The 14938-nt window shown below is 33.7% G+C and overlaps 1 protein-coding gene across 15 annotated transcripts in view; it reads right to left on the reverse strand.

Moving 5' to 3' along the window:
- The window catches only part of LOC148673550 (protein prune homolog 2-like), an 85025-nt gene that overhangs the window by 50811 nt on the left and 19276 nt on the right, over nucleotides 1-14938 (reverse strand). For all 15 annotated transcript variants that reach the window (XR_015936054.1, XR_015936053.1, XR_015936052.1 and 12 more), the window contains exons 5-6: nucleotides 13785-13940; nucleotides 11324-11418 (exon numbers count right to left, since the gene is read on the reverse strand). Coding sequence is in view for 12 of the 15 variants with exons in the window: in XM_088630149.1 (XP_088486275.1) it covers nucleotides 11324-11418; nucleotides 13785-13940 (251 nt within the window). In the remaining 3 variants the exon portion in view is untranslated. The remainder of the gene's footprint in view (nucleotides 1-11323; nucleotides 11419-13784; nucleotides 13941-14938) is intronic.

Below are 14938 nucleotides of genomic sequence, written 5' to 3' on the forward strand. Positions count from 1 at the left end.
AATCACATACTGAAATCTCCTGAAAGACAGTCAGCCTTGACCATGAAGGATAGTCAAAGACCCCTGATAACTGAGGTCATGCTAAATCCATCAAGTTCCTGGTCAAGTAAAAAACAAAGACATCTCTAAATTACATCAGTGAAAGGCGAGTAATGCAACACACAAATATTCAATAGTAGAAAAGTGGACAGCTCCTTTAAAGCATGGTCAGGCATCCATTAAAGATGACTAGACATCCTATGTTTGTCAACTGAGATAGCAAGATTACCTGGGCTCTGCCATAAAGAAGCACTTTTGCATTAAAATAGATTAGAACGAGCAGCAGAGGCCTGGTATTTCTTATGGAATTCTTTCAACTATCATTCCAAAAACATCTGAACACGTCCAAGGTCTGTGTTAGATGAGTGCTGTGATATCTTGGCACTCAAAACAATAAGGGAAATAATGTTGAAGGCACCTGGGGATTTTTTAGTGAGATCTAGCTAACTTTCATCAATTGCAGATACACAGCCATCACATATTCTTTCTTCAAGGCCAGGAAAAATTCCTTTTTGTACATTTATCTTAGGCCTGTTACAAAAGCAGCTAATCGCTCATTTTGTCAGTTGCTGGCATTTCCCCAAATCGTTTTTGTCCCTCTTGTTTCAGAATTCAAGGCAGTTATAGGGACACAATGCCAATAAATCCTATCAAATGTTACATTTCCTTTTTTTCAAATGGGAATTAAAATTTTGCACAAGCCAGTAGTTTAAGTTTAGTTTATTTGATTTTCTCTACGATACTGTATGTAGATGACATCAAAATTGGCATCATAATTTTGAAGCCCAGTATCTATGAAAAAGAGAGAAAGGTTGAATATTATTTTAGAGTTGATTAAATATTTTTCATGTGATAGGAAAAAAAACAATTACACTCATTTTGGGGAAAAATGCAATACTAGTAGAAGTTGTTTCAATTATTCAGTCAGGTTATACATTGCCAACAACACAATGGGAGAAAGGGGGCAGTAAAAGTGGTCTGATTTATATAGAATAAATGAAGGGAGTTATTTTAATGATGGAAACATTTCATGGTCATTAATGTCTGTATGCATTTGCAAAATCCACAATTAAGTTGTGAAAGGACATACAGTAAATGGTTAAAAACAGATTTTAAAAGCTTAAACAGCTAACACAGTTATAAAGCTGTGAGAAAAGATTATTATGCTTTAAATGATGTTTGCATACCAAAAATATTATTTAAGTTTCATTTATTTTTAAACGCTACTGTTTTACGTTAGCAGAAAATTACTTTTCAATAAGACATAATTTGAAGCAGGTAAGTGGCAATCATTAAAACAAAAAATAATACTAATGATAAAACTAAATGTTAAACTTTTAAGCTGCTTTTTATGCACAGTAAGTTTTTAGTTTTAGTTTTTATTAGCCCTATCTAGTTCAGCCATGTAAAGATACTTCAATACAAATTACAAACATGAGAGCTGGAAAGCATGCATAACTCTTACTGATGACTACTGAATCATGATTGATTCATTTATTTCTCCCACTATTAAATCCGACCATTCTTCAAGCATAATATAAAGATAAGCACTACAATTTTTAGGAGACAACTTCAGAGTTATTGTAATTTTAAAAGCGCCGCACTTGGAGTTATTACATGTATCATGAGTTCAAGAAACACACAATAATTATAGCTGAGATAATTATGTCTTCCTTGGCATTTAAGTTTTCAAGTTTTAAAGTTGACTCAGGATGCTGTTGCTCACACAATCCCATTTTTCCTAGCACTTTTTTCCCTAACTCTTAGTACTGTACAGTATGTATACTCTTTTCATACATTCAGCACAGCTCCTCACACTTACAAATTACAAATAGTCAAAATTATACAATTATGGTCTATTCTTTACTGTTCTTGCTGAAGGGATTCTGTTTCAATAATCTGTCAATTTACCTACTGTACTTTATAAACATGAAAGGCTGAATGAACAGTTCCTTTATATGACTTTTCACAATCAGACCAATGTTTCAAGATCTGAGAAACTATTTGGAGAATAAGCTGATTCAATTATTCATGACAAATATTGAACACATGTACAAGATTTTAAACACGATAAAAGGAGATGTCTTCACCATTGAATCCAGGTATTTAATTCTCTCTCATTTGATAAATAGCAATGTCTTGCTTTACTGGGAGATTTTGATATGAAGTATACCCCAGTTGCTTTCATGAATAATGACTCCAGTGTACTGATGAGGCCTAAATATGACATACAGCCATTTGTTTTGTGTTTGTTACTATAAAGACTCTCTGGCAATGCAACAGTCCTTGTAGAATCAATAAATGCTTCTTACACATATATCAGAATCAGGAAGATTGTGTATGGTACTCATAAATATTATAATGCCTAAAATGACTCATCTCAGTGGTGACTGTAGGCTCAGATTTATTGTACATTTCATCAACTTCCCAGCATGTAGAATAATGAATGCTTCGTTTACATTGCTAATTGCTGAACCATGGTTACTGCCACCTTCAGCCCTTTCATTTCGCAGTGTTTGCCCTGTATATCAGTCAGTGTTTCAAAATGTAGTTAAATATCTTAAGCAACTTCTTTCTTTCAAGCATTTAGAGTAACAGCATTATTGATATAAATCCAACTCAGACGTGTCACTATTGATAGTTTCATTTACATCGTCATCACATCACTTTCAATAGCCACTTATCCAATTCAAAATCGCCATGGTTCACAACCTATCCCAGGAAGCCCTGGGTGCATGGCAAGACAATATTTAATTTACATGTGTTATTATTGTTGTTTTGTAAAAAAAAAATATTTATCTGGTAGTGTTGCATCATCAGAACTGATGATGTTGCCCAATATTCATAAATACATGCTGAACTGAATTTGAAAAAGTTCAATATTTCCATTACTTTTCCCAAAAGTCTAATTCATAATTATTTGGAATAACACAATACAATACTGTATAAATATAAAAGACAATTAAAAAATGTATTTTAATGAAATATTCAAATATAATAAATGTTTTTGAATTTTTTGTATTTAAGACTATGTAAGAGAACCACTCTTCTTTTAAGATAAATGCCAATAAAGATGATGGAATTTTATATTTATTATATATTTTTCCTTTAAATAAAGCTGGTCCCATTAAACGTAGCATTTTGTACAAAAACTGGGGCCATAACTGAAGTGTTAGGATTGGTTGTGTTAGTACCGTGAAAAAAATGATTAAGAAAGTTTGCAGAGCACAGTTGGGTATCATTTGAAGGCATTTATTTAATGAATGCCAGTTGATTTCTGTTATGTTTTGCCTTCTTAATTTCCCTCATAGTCAGTTTGCCACAATTAATTCTTGAATTCATAAAGAGTTGTGCTTGTGGACCTTGTAGCCCTTCAAATTAACTGTTTATTAGTAGTTTCAAATGGAAAAATCCAAGTGAACTAACAATAACTTCCATAAATAAATAGTGTGGGCTCTTCAAAAAGTGAAATCTGAAAAAATGCAGGAAGCAGTAGAAACCTGGCTATTCACTATTATGGACATGCATGTTTAATGACTGCACTCTGTGGCATCATTGATTTATTACCAGCATATTCCATTATACTAAATGCAAAAGTAATGTGTTGTGCTAACACAAAAGTTTGGCTTCACATAAGCAGCTGGAAATCAGCAACCATAATATGCATAAATCTAACTCCTACTATGAGATACATGCTGTTTGACAGATATTGTTAACGTACCTTGTATTCATGAATTGTGCGCCTAATACTTGAGTTCTGCATTTGCAACTAGAGGGATGCTGGTTCCTGAAAAATTTAATTTTTTCTCGAAAGTTCCCTGCCTTTCTAAATATAAATGGGAATTGTTTCAGTAGCAGAAGTCTACTTCTGAAAATTGACCAAATTGATCAATCTATTCAGCACTTTGCAAAAGGACTGTGCTCTACGTTTACTTGTTGTCTAGCACTGAAACATATATCCTGAATGCATACAACTCTCTAGTTTGTCTGTTCCACATGCTTTCTGATTATAAACTGAACTCCCTTAAACAGCATCTTCAATTTATATTCCTGAAGGGAATGTCAGTGGTTAAAGTTTGTAATATGTCAAAGTACAGTGGATATACTGTATCTGGTCTTGGTCTTTGTGGTTTATATATATATATTTTACATTTGTTTGTTTGCTTGGGTATTCCAGTTAAATTTGTTAACTCAAGACTTTTTCAGAAAAAATACTATATAACAGCCTACATAATTCAATTTCCTTTTACACTCTGTTGGCTTTGTTTTACTTCTGAAGGAAAAAACCTATTAGATTATTAAAACTGAACAAATTTCCAAATAATGTCTGCCAATGACTCCTTGTTAAATTTAGAACATATTCTTCACTTAAAGGTTAATGCTTTGTTTTGCTTTTGTCTCTTTTCAATAAATGAAGTGTGATATAAATTAACCAAAATGAATCACGTTATGTGCCTCAATCAACTAAGTATAGAGCAGAACTGGGTATCACTGTGAAACAAACATTTTTCTCTAAAACTTTTAAGGTCAAACACCATGTAGCTTTCATGATATAATTCTCTTTTACACTATGCTACCCTGTTATACAGTAATACAGGTGGTGGGAAACTATACTATTTCTGTTTTGTGTTACAATAACCATTGGCATTTTTGTTCCTGAAATTATTGGTGAAATTAACAGACTATATGCAATATTACATGGGTATGCAGTCCTGCCTTGTGCCCTGTGCCTGCTGGACTTGTCTCCTGCTCACTGTGACCCCTGACGATGAAGCAGGTAATAAAAATGGATGCATGGATGTGATGGAAGCCACTGTTTCACCAGCCTAAAATTTAGCCTTCATCCAGACCATTTGTTCTTTTAAATTGTGAATTTTGTAAAATAAAACATTGCAAACTTTATGTTACTACCCATATGCGATAGGACTTTTTTGTGCCAATGCTTATTGTCTGGTTTTACTTTTATATACAAAAGCAAGGAAGCATAGGTGTTTTACATGTGCATCATGTTCTAGTTCCAAGTTGAATGTAAATAATGGTAAAAACTACAAGTAAAAACTAAAGTAGACTCAGTACAGTGGGTTTGCAATCTATATTCAACACTATTTTTAAGTAAAGATATACTGTACACCAGCTAATTGCATTATCAGTCAGACAGGAAGTTTGAAAACCTGTTCAATTAAAAATGTTATCTGACTATAACTATTTTTCTATTATTAATTAAAATTTAAGCAGCTCTGAATCATGTAGAGTAATTTACTCACAGTTCCATCTTAGTAAAACAAAACGAAAGGGGTGATCAAACACTTGCATTTCCTGAAACGATTTAATTCGCATGTTAATGCATAGCAATTGTGTTAACAAGTTTTAAAAGATTTTTAGCATGTTTCAAATTACTGGACTCACCTTTCATGTTCATTAAATACACATAAAACAGATTAAAAGGCCAGTGTTTTTATTTCAGAGTTGTTGAAAAGTTAGTTGCAGGTTTTTTATGCACCCAAGGCTTGCCTATTTCTAGAACATCAGAAATTACCAGCCAGTGCTGTATATACTTCTCCATACAGAACTATGAAAAAGTTTTATCATTTTGAATCTTTATTCTCTGCAGATCTGCAGATTAATTTCCCAGATATAGACCCAACCTGTTGTGTCTTCTTATTTAAAAAGACTAATAATAGTAATTCCTTACACTTTTTCTGGACACTCCACTCAAAGCGCTTTACAGGTAACGGGCACTCCCCTCCACCACCACCAATGTGCAGCCCCCACCTGGATGATGCAACAGCAGCAATGGTGTGCCTGTTCGCTCACCACATGTCAGCTCTCAGTGGGGAGGAGAATGAAGCCAATTCATAGATGGAGATTATTATGAGGCCATGATTGGTAAAGGCCAAAAAGTGCTGTGGGGCCACAAGTCCTTGTCCTGGCTGTTCTCTGCCCTAGTCCTCCAGTGGTGGAAGGACCTACTGTAGCTCATACAGTCAGAACTACAGACTCGCTCACCACTTCAAGAAATCACTGTCCCAGCAACCTGCCCTCATTTACTGTCTATGTTCTTGAGGTATTTCTTCCTATCTGTCAAGCAGTACTGAAATTCCATTGCAGTGTGAAACAACTTAGCATGTGATTAATACTGCCCCTACTGTTTTTTGGGGTTGTAATGTTCTTTGTTGGTACTGTTACATGCTGTCTTTGTGACTTCATCGGATGAGATTTAAGTGACTTTGGATAACATCCAAATTAATAAATGTACATAAACAAGTGTAAAACTAAAGGTAAATGTTTAATCAGATTCAGGACGATGGGACTATTTGGAATCCCATGACGCTGGAGGATGAGCTGTTTAGAGTTAGAATACAAAGTGCTTTGAAACGCAATGACCTTTAATGGATTCTCACTATTTTCTTGCATTTAACATTTACTTAATTCCCATCTGACTGACAACATGCAATACAACAGACACTTAGTACATAACCGAATATTATAGTCATGTTTTTTTATTTAAAAAAATACATCAGAAGAAGATAAAATATATTGAGTACTTCATTTTTTATTTAAGTTGCACAAGCAGACATTTTACTCACAGTAACACTGACTTCACTTTTGGAAGACCTATCAGGGAAGATAATAATTTCTCATTTACAAGGAGAACAGACTTCACTATCCTTGATGATAAACCATTGTAAGAGAATCTCTAAAAATTATAATCTACCAAATGTTCTGCAACAACTTCTGACACCATGGTGATTGTCAGAGGGAAAAAATCTGCCACATAAAAGGATGTGATGTTTGGAACATAGTTTAATTAACCAAACAGAATTTAAATGTTTTCACTTAAAGCATCTATGCACTTAATTAAGCATGCAGAGAGGGAGAGTAATGCTGAGTCCTCCATATGGTGAATAACTGATTAAATGACTTGAAAGATAAGTGAAAATAGCTGTTTGTTTTTTTAAGTTGATTTCAACAAGTCAATTTGCAAAGCCTCACACTTAAAATGATATTTTAGCTAACCGTACACGCACACCAGCCCATCCCAACTTTATTAACGACACAACACCCTGTGATGTATTTAGTGATAGTGCACTGAGTTACAGCAAGTTAGGACAGAAATGCTCCAAAGATAAAAGTATGTCAAGAAATTTGTACCAAAAGCTAATCACAAATCAGATCAAATTAAAAACTTAGAAAAGTACTGATTTTGTCTACCATTTGTAGATGGACAGAAAAAGGAATCTATCAAGTAAAAATGTGCATCTAAATAAAACTTAGATTAGCTGGTGCAACACAAACACATACAGTACTGTAGGTAGGTACTGTAGGTCCATTTTCAGGCCATAAAGGCCCATGTGGAATGGGAGTCAAGGGCCACCATTTTTCTTGACCATCCAACACTGGAGGTAGAGGTGATGTGGTCAGCATCACACTCCAGCCAGCCTATTAGCCCCAGAAGGATTAACCCCCAGAACTCATTTGGAAAACAGGCTGAGTGGACCTGGGAGCCGTCTGGAAGGATTTAGAGCTACATCACTTGCCCCTACCTAGGATTGAACCCAAGACCTTCTGGTCAGAAGCTAGAGGCCCTTGCCGTCTCAGCTACCACAGCTCCAACAGAGATACATACACATTGAATATATAGTGTGCCAAATCTGTGTAAAAATCACAAATACCTCAACATTTCCTTTATTCAAAATCCTCACTGTAAGAAGTATATTCAGATTCTGTTTAATGGCATATGTCATTGTTGAGAACGGTCTTTTTTGGAGGAGTTTAAGTAAGATAATGTGAAAAGTAAAAGTAGTGGTCCTTAAGTGAATTATTGAACATAATAAGCACTAGTACAAACTGTAAACACTTCAATGTAAAGATGAAGTTAATGATTAAGGATAATACAAGGTTTACAGATTTTGCGCACATTGCGGTATTTATATGCATTTTTATCAATCTTAATTACATATAATAATAAGTGAAACAGTACTCAGTATTTACCTTTCATGTTTGTCTTTTTATTATATATTGTAGTGCTGTGAGATTATTGTGCTTTATTTGTTTGAAGATACAACTACCACCTGCTGTGACTGTAAACATATTAAAAAAACTAACTTTTCATGAAACTACTTTTAACATGCTTTTAAGTATACACTTACAAATTAATCTCCACATTTTATTTCATTTATATTAATATAATTCTGTAAGTGCATAGGAGGAACTGTGTGATTAATAATATGTGCAAAATGAAAAACACTAATATCTGGAGGAGTTTAGCACACTCTTCAGCTCTTGCTTGTGCTTATAAAATAATAACTTCACAAATCATCACTGAAATCTCACTTTCTTCCAGGCTGCCCCATTATAAGTTAATTGAAACTAATTTATTTAGTTTGAAATGTATTTCCAGCAAACTGAAACGATGCATTTATTACTTGTTATTTTCAAACACAATTAAAAAATAATATATAAATATATACATACTGCAAATGACATGCATATAACAAATTCATTTAGGCCCATTTAAGCACATTAGTAACACACCATGTGGCAGTAAGACTGGGACTACAAGAAGACCCCTTGGCGATTTATTTTATATTAAATCTCTAATGGCCTCTCTCCTTAGCTTTGTAAAATATGCACAAAAGTCCAGACTATGCAGCCATTGAAATGAATGGTTATTTATTCACTAAACGAGAACCCCATGTTTAATGTTCCTTGGACATAAGGTAGTCTAGGGAAGTCGCATCCCTACAGCTACATACATCATTTATTTTACACATACCCTAATATCTCACAACAGGCACCAGGAAAAATATCTTTGTAAAAAAACATTATAAGTTGCAAAGTATTTTGTATAAAAATGCAACCACAGGACCACACAAAATGAATTTATTTACAATATTCCTTTTGACTTCCTCACAGACCCACTAGTAAAGTGCTAACTCTACTATGTCTAGTCTTCGAGAATCTTAATTTTGGAAAGTAACATCACAATTCTGCTTCAAACCCATCCATCTGCAATTAGGGTTTAGACTTATCTCACTGCATGATTCTAAAAGTTGTGGTTAACTTATTGGCGGTCGCAGGCCTAATCAGTCTTCAGATATGAATACATACATTAGATTTACAAACCATGAACTATTCATAAATGATAGCTTTTCAAACTTGAGTCTAAAAGTGCAAGACAAATCAACAACTTCACAGCAGTGTTTCAGCACCTACAATAAGTCCAATGTATGGGGTGTGTCCAAAGTGTCATTTTATTTGTAACTTAGTAATAATGTCTTCAGAAGACTTTTTTAGAATACACGTGTGTAAATGTATATGTCATTATAAGCAATTATTTCTTTACGTTTCTGCCTTCTAATGGTAAACGTCATACTACATCTGTCAGATTTCACCACTAGGTGGCACTAAGATACTCAAATCCAGAAATAGTAAAATATTAGAAAACTTCAAAAGTAACGTTACAATAAGCTTTGGAACGGCTAGCTTCTACCTTTTCAAGGGTTATCAATAAGGAACTATAAACCAAAATTCTGGTCAAATAATAAGAGAAAGTAGATTCTGCAGCCAGACATTTTAGGTGTTTCAGTGGGGATGACATAGAGAAGGGGTGGCTCATAAACCACAGACCCGTAAATCAGGGCAAAATCAAAGAAAAGAGAGGCTGTGGGTAAAACAAAAAACAGAGGAAGAAAAATGTAATAGAATGTGTTGAGGAGTAAATCAAATGTCAATTGTTGGGGGTCCTGCCTCTGCTGAAATTAAAATTTAAACAGCTGCTGAGTATCAAAATATACTTAATTGAAGTGTAATGTATTTGTTCTACATATACGCTTGTTTTAGGGTATCATTATATTATTATAATTTCATATTTAATTGTAAAAGTAGCACATCCTTTAAAAGCATTTAAATTCAGTATTCACACTTCAATAATTAGCTACTTACATAAAGAATTTGCTTAAAATTAATAACTTGATATCTTTAACCAGAATTGTCATAGTACTTTGGAAGGTATTCTATATTCTCTGAATGAAAAAAAATCATTTTATTTGTACCTCTTTTTAAACTGAAGGCAGCATATCTGCACAGCGTAGCATTTAAGAAATATATTTTTATGCCTTAAACATTCCATAAATTCAGTACAGACTGAATTACAGACACAGAAGCTGTCTTTTAAATTTAAAAGGTTTGTCTAATTTTTGTAAATAAAGGTGTCTGAAAAAGTTGGTGACACACAAAATTTGAAATCCTAAAGTGAATTTGAAAGTGTTGTCAATTCTAAGCTTTGTAGACCTGGTTATTAAAATGCAGCTGCTGAGGTAAAAATTCTTAACGGTTTTTTAGAAAATGTTATGTTAGAAATGTATGTTAGAAAATAAAATTCTAATTTAGATCATCACATTACTATAAGCAAACTCCTTAGGTGAAACTAACATTTTGGCTGATGTAGTTTCTAAAACAAACTGCAATGTGGAAAGGTACACAGATGAATATAAATTATAATGTTGCAAATCATTATGAAACACTAAGAATTCATTAGTACTGCTTGTATCAACCAGATAAAAAATGTGAAAGAGCACAAATGACAAAATGAAGTTGGCAAGATGAAAAATAGCACCAAGGCTCTCACTAATATGTTCAAACACCAAAGCAGTACTTTTCTAGAAAGGCAAGGTTATCTAAATAAATGGCTGATCCACTGCTTACCGAATCGTTATCATAGGTTCATAGCTAGTTTTTTTTTCCGATACCTCCATCATTACAGTATGTGTTTCAAACATGTTTTATTTTACTGAGAAATGCAGCAGGTCAGCAGTTCTACTATGAGGAAGTTCAGCATTTGACTGTTATGATTCTGCCTTACTTTATAAGGTTTATGTATTGTATATGCACTGTTAAAATGCAGATGTAAGAACCCATCTGTCCCCTGAAATTTCATTTTAATTGTGCCAAACTGGCACAATTTTACCTACTGACTTTGAAGCAAGCAAATCCCTGTTGAGAGATGTCATTGCTGGTCCACACCTCAGAAAATGGGGGTATAATTTTTCATGTGTGATGTTTTAAAACATTGTGATAAATCACTTCTCAACCAAAGGGATATTAATATGGATTTTATGCAAATTAGTCTGCAAACTAACAATTGGAACTACAATGAGTAAGGTGGTATGTCAGTCGTACACTGACAACGAGAAAATAAGTGGTAACTTTCTTGAGTGAGAGGCCCACCCTTTAGCTGTGACACTGCTATACTTCTTTAAGTCTCCAGTAAAGAATTGCTTACCTCAAGGTTCATGTAAACAGTGCTAATTGCCACTTTAATATCTCCATCTGACAGCTCTTTTATTTCCTTTAGCAGCACCTGCTCCATATTGGTACCTAAAACACATTTAAAAATGTAAATGTTAGGTAGGTCAAGAAATCCTGTGATACAAATTTGTCTGAAAATGTTAAAGTAATAGTATCTGCTTCAGAAAAAAAAACATCTTCAATTTCCACATTTTTTTAACTGTAGGTTCAATTACTAAGGATTAGGACTAGTCCTAAATGTCTAATGAGTCCTTTGCAATACACTGTCAGAACATAAGGACCTAATTTAAATTAAAACAATCAAAACTTCAACCATTTAAGCAAATTCAAACTTCCTTTGTGTAGAAAGTGTAGGACTGGGTTTGGAATTTGTAACCAGAAGATTATTTTGAAATTTCTAAACAAATCTAAATTATGTAATCATATTTTTTTTAATTATTTGTCTCGTTATATTTTATAAACATTACTCTACAAAGGTTAGAAAATCCACTAAGTATCGGTACTCATCCCAAATGATATCACTAAAAATAAGTATGTTTCAATACAAAAGATCTTCTCCCTAGTAAAATCAATTGTTTTCATGTTTACATTGTTAAAATTGAGGCTTCTGAACCAAATAATTGAAATAGTCAGATCTACAATGAGATTAACTGTTCTGCTGAAACAAAGTAGAAGGCTAATTAACCAGGGACAGCTCTAATGGGCTCTAAAATGATGCCGGGGCACATCCTAATTGTTTAATCGTCTACCTGAAAACAATGAAAAGCTGTCATTAAGGTCTGATATTGGAACGCTGCATTAGCAAAGCCAGAAAGGCATTCAGAAGGAAAACACAACTGGGTCTGCATTATAGACCTGCACAGCAAGACATCTAAACAGATCTGTTTTGAAATGTCTCTTGAAAAATATCCCTCTTATGCATTTTATTTTATTAAGTGACATTAATTACCACTATACACTAACAATGCAGCCATTCAATAGAAGTGTTGAACTGCATATAATGCTCATTTGTAAAAATCATGTGAAGAAAAGCATCTCTTACATACACAACATGAGCTGAATCTGTAGCTGTGCGATCTAGAGAAAGGAGAAGCTACAAGCTACACTTCTACAGAAATGTGTCAAATTCCAGACAGAAATATGTCAGAAGCACTTGTAATGAATATAAAGATTTATTCAGAACAATAGCATTACTCTACTAAACAAGATATAGGCTGTTTATCTTTCTTTATGAAAAACAACAACATTTTTTGGTAGCTTATTGATTCAAGAATCTCATCCAGCCATTTCTTGAAAATTGTCAAATGAATTGAAGCAACAAAACACTTGGTTGTCCACAGGTAGTATGGGATATGCTTTATGTAAACTCTGCAACATTCTGCTAGAATAAATGAAAGGATAATTTGATTGATCAATTGATTGATAAAAATCTGATGGACAACAGAGATTCCTTTGTCATTTTTTAAACATACCATAACTATATGCTTCAGTATATACTGTAATGCCTCTAATTTCTCTAATTTGATGTGAAGTATCTTGTCATCTCACACTGAAATGCCCTGTGTGATTGAGTCTGTCTGATATGTTACACCGCAATGAACAATAGATTCAATAATCCACCATGCTTTCTAGGTTACGTTTAACAATTCAGTCAGTGGGTTAAAATAATCAAATGACTTAACAAATGTTGAGGTACACAACTGGTCTTCACTGGCCTAACTAAGCAGCATGAGTGTTATTGTATGATTAGTTGAACTACCAACTTCTTAACTGATATAATTACTTGATCAAATGATTATTTTAAGTATGTAATAACCAGGCAAAGAAAACTTTGGATTCCCTGGACCTTAGTTACTACTGATGTAGTCCTAATTAGTGTTACTGTATTAGTCCACAAAGTTATTTATTCAGGACTTGTGAATAATAACTGGAACTAGACAACACCTTTGATTTTGTATTGACTGAAGACCAATAAAAAACTGCTGTAAAATGAGTTGTGTTTCCATACAAAACACAAAGGTAAATGGAAGGTTCCAGAAAACATACCTTTGCAAAACCAAATCATCATAACAGAGAATGCAGAACATCTGTAACATACATTATTACAAAATAAAATGGCAAATGACCAATTAGGCACAAATGGAAAATCAGATTACCTTAAATGATCAGACAACATAAATACCATGAATACGAGAAACTGTGTTTCATATACAGTACCAGGAAAGCAATATTAATCTCTCCTTATGACTAGCTACTGAATTCAGTTTTAGTTTTATGCATGCTTGCATTACATGAATAAATAACTGTAAGTTCTAGTAGATGGACAGTTTGTGTGTGAGTGCACAATGTTAAATAAACAGAAAGATCTTTTGTGCAATGTAAGTTTGCATACTACAGTATATGTTCAGTTATCAATAACAGCATCTTTAATTTACCTTGGGATTCAAGCTTAGGTGATTTTAAATTGATGGCACGGTCTTGTATACCCAGGTCTTCTAACTTCTTTTCCAGTTCACTGATCAGCTCTTCATGGTCAGGTGTAAGCTTGCCGTGTTTGGAAGACTTCTTTAGAGATTGAAACAGCAAAGCTTCTAAAATAAAATGAAAAGGCTACCGATAAGCAATCAAAGCTACACAAGAACACAAGAAAGGTTACAAACAAGAGAAGCCCATTCAGCCCATCTAGCCTACTTGCTAGTAAGTTAAGTCAACCAAAGATAACATCTAACCATTTTTGGATGCCCGGGTATCAGCTTCAAAAACATAGCTTGTAACTGGATACTCCCACAGCCCTTTGTATGAAGTTGTACCTCCTGTTCTTCCACATACTGCACTGTATGCACATATGCACTTCTACATACTGCAGCTTTCACTTTAAATGCTCACTACACTGAAAGGCTATTTTTTTCTGAAGACATTTTTGCCCTATGTTTATTTATTGGAACAACTTTTAAACCCCCCAAAATACTTGGTGATATACAAAAGAATAATACACATAAATGCAATGTGTATGTACAGATGTGTGTGTGATGGTATACTGCAGTGCTAAAATCTCAGATTTAAATATGCACAGCATCAATAATGGAGTTATAATACAAGGGTGATTTACAAATGAGATCAATTGATAATGGTCTTTCATTGCAAAAATGTTAAATATTTTTGTAGTTAATGAAAATTATATAGCACAAATTATGTTTGTGGAGGTCATATACTGTATATCTACGGTCTACTTTTTGGTGGGCAGATACTGTTTTAAGTAATTTTGTGACAAACACAAACACAAGCTATCCCCTTAAGTTGGGTCTGTTCTGGCTGTATGATACTAAATGTAAATTAGCCTATACTGGTAAAACCCCCAGAATATAATATAATAATTTGATCATAAATTAAAACAAATTTTCAGATCTTATTGGAGTCTTTCACAATAGAAGGAGTTGGAAGTTTATCTGGATGTAATGGAAAGATGCTAAAGCCATCATGGGGATTAAGCATAAAGGGAAAGCTCTATATTAACATTCCTTGTTAACTCCTGTTCTTTTGTAGGGGCCAGCTGCCACAGCACATTATGAAAAACACAGGAGGACATATA

This window comes from Lepisosteus platostomus, chromosome 4 (assembly GCF_059453375.1).
Source record: "Lepisosteus platostomus isolate fLepPlt1 chromosome 4, fLepPlt1.hap1, whole genome shotgun sequence".
NCBI classification, from domain to species: domain Eukaryota; kingdom Metazoa; phylum Chordata; class Actinopteri; order Semionotiformes; family Lepisosteidae; genus Lepisosteus; species Lepisosteus platostomus.